This window comes from Nicotiana tomentosiformis, chromosome 4 (genome assembly GCF_000390325.3).
Source record: "Nicotiana tomentosiformis chromosome 4, ASM39032v3, whole genome shotgun sequence".
NCBI classification, from domain to species: domain Eukaryota; kingdom Viridiplantae; phylum Streptophyta; class Magnoliopsida; order Solanales; family Solanaceae; genus Nicotiana; species Nicotiana tomentosiformis.
In genome coordinates this window covers 113394449-113399343 of record NC_090815.1, presented here as the reverse complement: position 1 = coordinate 113399343, position 4895 = coordinate 113394449, and the positions used below count along the sequence as shown (strand labels likewise).

Below are 4895 nucleotides of genomic sequence, written 5' to 3'. Positions count from 1 at the left end.
TATGGATTTATAAAAGGACTTTTCATGTACTCCATGCTCTCTAACCGCAAATATTTCCTATGGATGAAGCAAATAAAACGTGAAGGAAAAAAGTGACTAAATACACATAAATATTTGGTGCTGAAAGATGTTTGATAACAGAAAGAGATGATGAAGAATGGAAAAAAGATGAGTAAAAGACTTCAGTTATATATCTTGATTTTTTTTTTTCATGTCTACGTCATGATAAAAAAAAAGAGTAGAAAAGTATGACAAAGAAGAAGTTAGGAGAAATATGACAAAGACTTGGAAATGCTAGCTTGACTTGGTAACATGTAATTGTTCTTTATGTATTATAAAGGAAGATAATTTAATTAGAATCTCATATTTTTAATATATGTAAATGATATCACAATTCTCCACATAAGAAAATAACTACAATAAAACTCTTATTTATAATAGTACAAAATATAATCTAATTTAACTAGAAACTATAAAAAATATTTTTATATATAATTTTACTAGAATTTAAGTTTTCTACTCTAACTTTGAATTAGTTTTCAACATATTGCAAAGTCTTTTTGAGACTTATTTGATTTTATTGAAGATAAAATGAGGATACATTAGTTGGCATACGTAAAATTTACGAGCATGACAACTAGAGTAACTTTTCTGGTAGGCCTTTCCATGTTTGTGCTTAATTTGGTGTTAGGCGCCTGAGTCTGTTTTAAAAGTATGTTTTGTTAGCTTGGAATTAATGTATTTTGTGGTGGATATAAAAGTTGTTTCTTTATAAGCCTTTGCTATTTTTATAAGTTAGTCATTTCTTTGGTTAATATGTGATGTTGGAAACTAATACTATTTGTTTGAAAGAAATTAAGAGGAAGGAATTTAAACGTGTTTACTCAAAAACGAATAGAGTTGAATTTGTACGTAGTTCTAAGGGTATGTGGTATAACTTGACACAAATCGTAAGAATAAAATGGGAATATCGAATATTGATTGCAAAGAATGAAAAATAAGCAAAGTTGGAAAGAAGATGATTTATGGATTAAGCAAGATGAATCAATCTATGTAGCTAAAAAAGGATAACTCTTCAATATAGGAGTGTATGATCTCTCAGTTACCATGTATGTAGAAACTTCCTTTTTTACAGAAATAATAACCAATCCCTTTTATGTTGGAGGGATTCTACTTTAGATACAATTAAAAATATATAGTGGGAGACCCATGATAAATCAACTTTTTTATAATTCCTGCCAGGATTCTCTTCCCTAGTGCGGTTGCAACAACTCTTGTCTATGAGCTCGATATTGACTCGAGCTCTCGATCTTGACTCGAGCTCGATTCTCATTCAGAGCCTTGTATTGATTCGGGGTCAGTGTTTGTCTGTCTCTACCTCATAAGCTCGATAACTTCACTTCGCATCATAGTTCGATTTGGATTCGAGCTCGATAATGATATCGAGCTCGACATTGATCGGTCCCCAGGGCTCGAAGCTTGATGACCTGACTTCGGACCTCAACTTGATATTATGAAGACGCTCTTCAATCCAATGCATTACCATTTCGATCAGTTCGTGCGAAGGACTAACCGGTTTTGACTGTATACAGATAGTCCCCTCGTTTCTCGGGAAGGATGTGGCGAGAAACGATATGATTTCCCGACGGCTCGATCAGATATATATACTGACGTTTGCATCGAGTCCGATTATGACGTGCGTGATAGATGTCCTGTCGGTTCAGTTTACCTAGGCATTTAATGCGTGTCAGACGATGGTCGGCCATTATCGAAATTGAACCGCCATTGCTATACCTATAAATAACCCCTTTTTTCACTTTTAATCACTTTTACATCTTCAAACTTTAACTTTTCTAACTTCTTTCTCACACCTTCTGAATTCATTCGCAAATCTGTGATTCTTCTCTGCAAAATCTTTCTTCAAAAACACCAAATATTTGTTACCTCCTTCTATTCTCGATCTTTAAATCCAAAAATGGCGAAAACATCAAGAATCATTCCTCATAAAGATAAAGCTTCTTCTTCACAGCCTGCCGCCGACAAAACACCGGTGGAGCCACGGCTTGAGGAATGTGTTCCTGTGGCATGTATTCTTACGTCTGATTTTAAGGTCGACAAAGGCTCATCGGTTCCCAGCCGATGTGAGCCAGTATCGAGGTATATGTGTTCGATAACCGAGAGGCACCTCTAATAGCTAAAGAAAGATTGCAATTGGGAGAACAAAGAAATAGTAATCCCGTCTTCTGAAGAAGATATCACCACTTACGTGAAAGGGTTTTTAACTGTGTATACTTACCCTTTTACGTTAGGTCCCCTCGACCCTGTTATTATTGATTTCGGCCATCAATACCAAATAACCCTAGGCCAGAACCATCCTTCTCTTTGGCAGATCGTTATTTTGATCTGTCACTTCGTGAACAAAATCAAGGGAATAACTTTCACCCTCGACCATCTCATCCGATTGTACTGCCCTCGCCTCTTTCGAGGCGGGTTAATAAAACTTCAGCGTCGGGCTACCAAGGTTCTGTTCTCGAGTATAGACGAGGACAGGGATCGAGGCTGGATAGGCAAGTTCATTCGAGTAAAGACTTCGGACCTGATTCCGACTGAAAAGATGCCTTTTCCCGAGGAGTGGAACATGAAGCGTAAGTGTAATTCTGCTGTTATCTCCTACTATTTTGCCCCTTCATTCATTTTCTCACTGATATCCCCCTTTTTTGTGATGCAACGGTTCCTTGGATGCCCGGTGCAATCCCCGATCTCAAGAACTGGGTACGGGATCTAGCTTCGACCTCCACATACGCCGAGCGATTATGGAGTGATTTGTCAAAGGGCCGATGGGAGGCCAAAAATCAAGGTGAGCCTCTTTCTCGTATCTTTGGTAGTTCGAACGAGATGCTTTCCATATACTTTAATCAATTTTCCTGTATATAGGTGTGGGCAAAGATGTGTGTTTGAGGTCCTCATCCGTCTAGGAAGAGGCTTCGGCCTCTGATCTAAAGCCGGTGAAGGATAATAAGAGAAAAAGGGCCTCTGCCTCTGAAGATCCAAAATCGAAGACGAGGATGGCTCGTAAGCCGAGGAAGAATACCATTCTTTTGACCGTAGAATCAGTTCTACGTCTAAGGCATGAAGACAAAGAAGAAGAAGAAGAAAATGACGGGTTTGTGTTGGTGGCCCGAATGAAGAAAACCATCGATGCCCCAAAGGAAGCTGAATCAATGGTGATTAATAAAGCTCCGCCTCAGACTGAGGAGATATCGGAGGAAGGTTCGGGAAGAGTCCCCGAATCATTAGAGATCGAGGATGCTTCCCACCGAAGTCAACAAACAGTGGGTATATCGGAAGAGGCCGGTCCTGAAGCTCTCCGAACTGAGGAGAACGCCCCAAGTGAGTTGCTTGGGGCAATAGTAATTGGAGACTCGCCCAATCTTCCAGCCTTTTCTAAAGGGGCGATTCGGGAAGCCCAAGCTTTGGGGGCCCTCGAGATAAACCGATCTCATGAAGGGGATGACCCCTTCTGTGATTTGTTTACTGGTGTCGAGGATGTTGCTGGCCCTAGTGATATGTCGGGTCTTTTCTGTGAAGTGCAACAAGCTCTAAATCGGGTAAGCTCTAACTCCCTTCGTTGATACCACTTTCATGTTTGCTATTTTTTTCTAACTTCTTTTCTTCTTTCTTTGTAGGCCGCAACAGTTTATCGAGAAGCAAGTTCTCGGTCTCGAACCGAGCTGCGTCGATACAAGGCTGACCTTCAACGGGTCATGGAGGAGAGGAACGCCCTTAAAGTCCTCTTAGGGCAAAGGGGAGAGGAAATCAAAGACCTCCGAGCTGAGTTGGCCAAGGCTCACCATGATTAGACCGATCTGTCCTAGCAGGTAATGATACTATTAAAAGCCTATGGGCTCGATATCGGAACGATGGCTAATTTTTCGGTCTCACAGCTGTAGCAAAAACTTGAGATGATCGGGAAACTCCGTGAGGAGGTCGATGTGATAAAGGCGGAGTCCTTGAAGTGGAAAGAAAGTATGGACCGCTTCCCTGTAGAAAAAAAGGTTGCTCGAGCCCAATTACCATCAGCCGAAAACCAACTTCGAAGCATGAAGGAGAAAAACTCAATTCAAGCAAGAAGAATAGAGGAGCTCGAGGCTCGGTTGGCCTCCGAACTTGCCAAGGCCAAATCTGATGCCGAAAAGGCAAAGGCCGATGCGGATGCATTCGTGGCCGTCTATCGGACCGATGCTGAATCTGCTCAGGTACAAGCAAGAAAGGCAGACGAGACCGCCAACACTCGAGCACATTGGGTTGCTGATCTTGCTAAGTACCAATCTCAGAGGGAGACGCTCGAGGAGATCCATGCTCGAGGTTTCGATATCACCGAAGATATAAAAAGGGCTAAAGAGCTCGAAGCCAATGCTAAAGCCTTGGCTTCCGATAATAATGATGATGGTGATGCTGATGATGCTGATGATGAGAGCAAGAGTGGGTCCGAGAGTGGGGAGGATCCCTATGGAGAAGAGACTTCCCCCGTAGATAACCAAGAAACTTAGCCCTTAGTTTTTATTTTGGTTTTTTGTGCAGGGTCCTGTTCGGACATTGTAAACATTCTTGTATATATATAAAGATCTTTTCTTTTCTCGGCTTTCCTCTGTTTTATTCTCTGCCTTGGAAAGATTTTGTTTCATTCATGCCTTATGAAGGTTTTCATAAGGCTTTAGGCAATTTGATCGAATTTGGATCTTGTAGCCTTTATAACTGAGTGAGTTCTTGCTCAAACTCGAAATAAGGTAGCCCATAGGCTTAGCAGTCGAGTTGAGTGATTGCTTGAACCTGAAGTAATATAGCCCGTAGGCTTAATGGTCGAGTGAGTGATTGCTCAAACTCGAGATGATGTA

At 41.0% G+C, this 4895-nt stretch overlaps 1 protein-coding gene across 1 annotated transcript; it reads left to right on the top strand.

Annotated features, from left to right (window-relative positions):
• The first annotated feature begins 3962 nt into the window (after window positions 1–3962).
• Window positions 3963–4550, top strand: LOC138910370 (uncharacterized). The gene has a single exon (XM_070201605.1). The coding sequence runs from the start codon at window positions 3963–3965 to the stop codon at window positions 4548–4550; it is 588 nt and encodes a 195-aa protein (XP_070057706.1).
• Window positions 4551–4895: the final 345 nt, after the last annotated feature.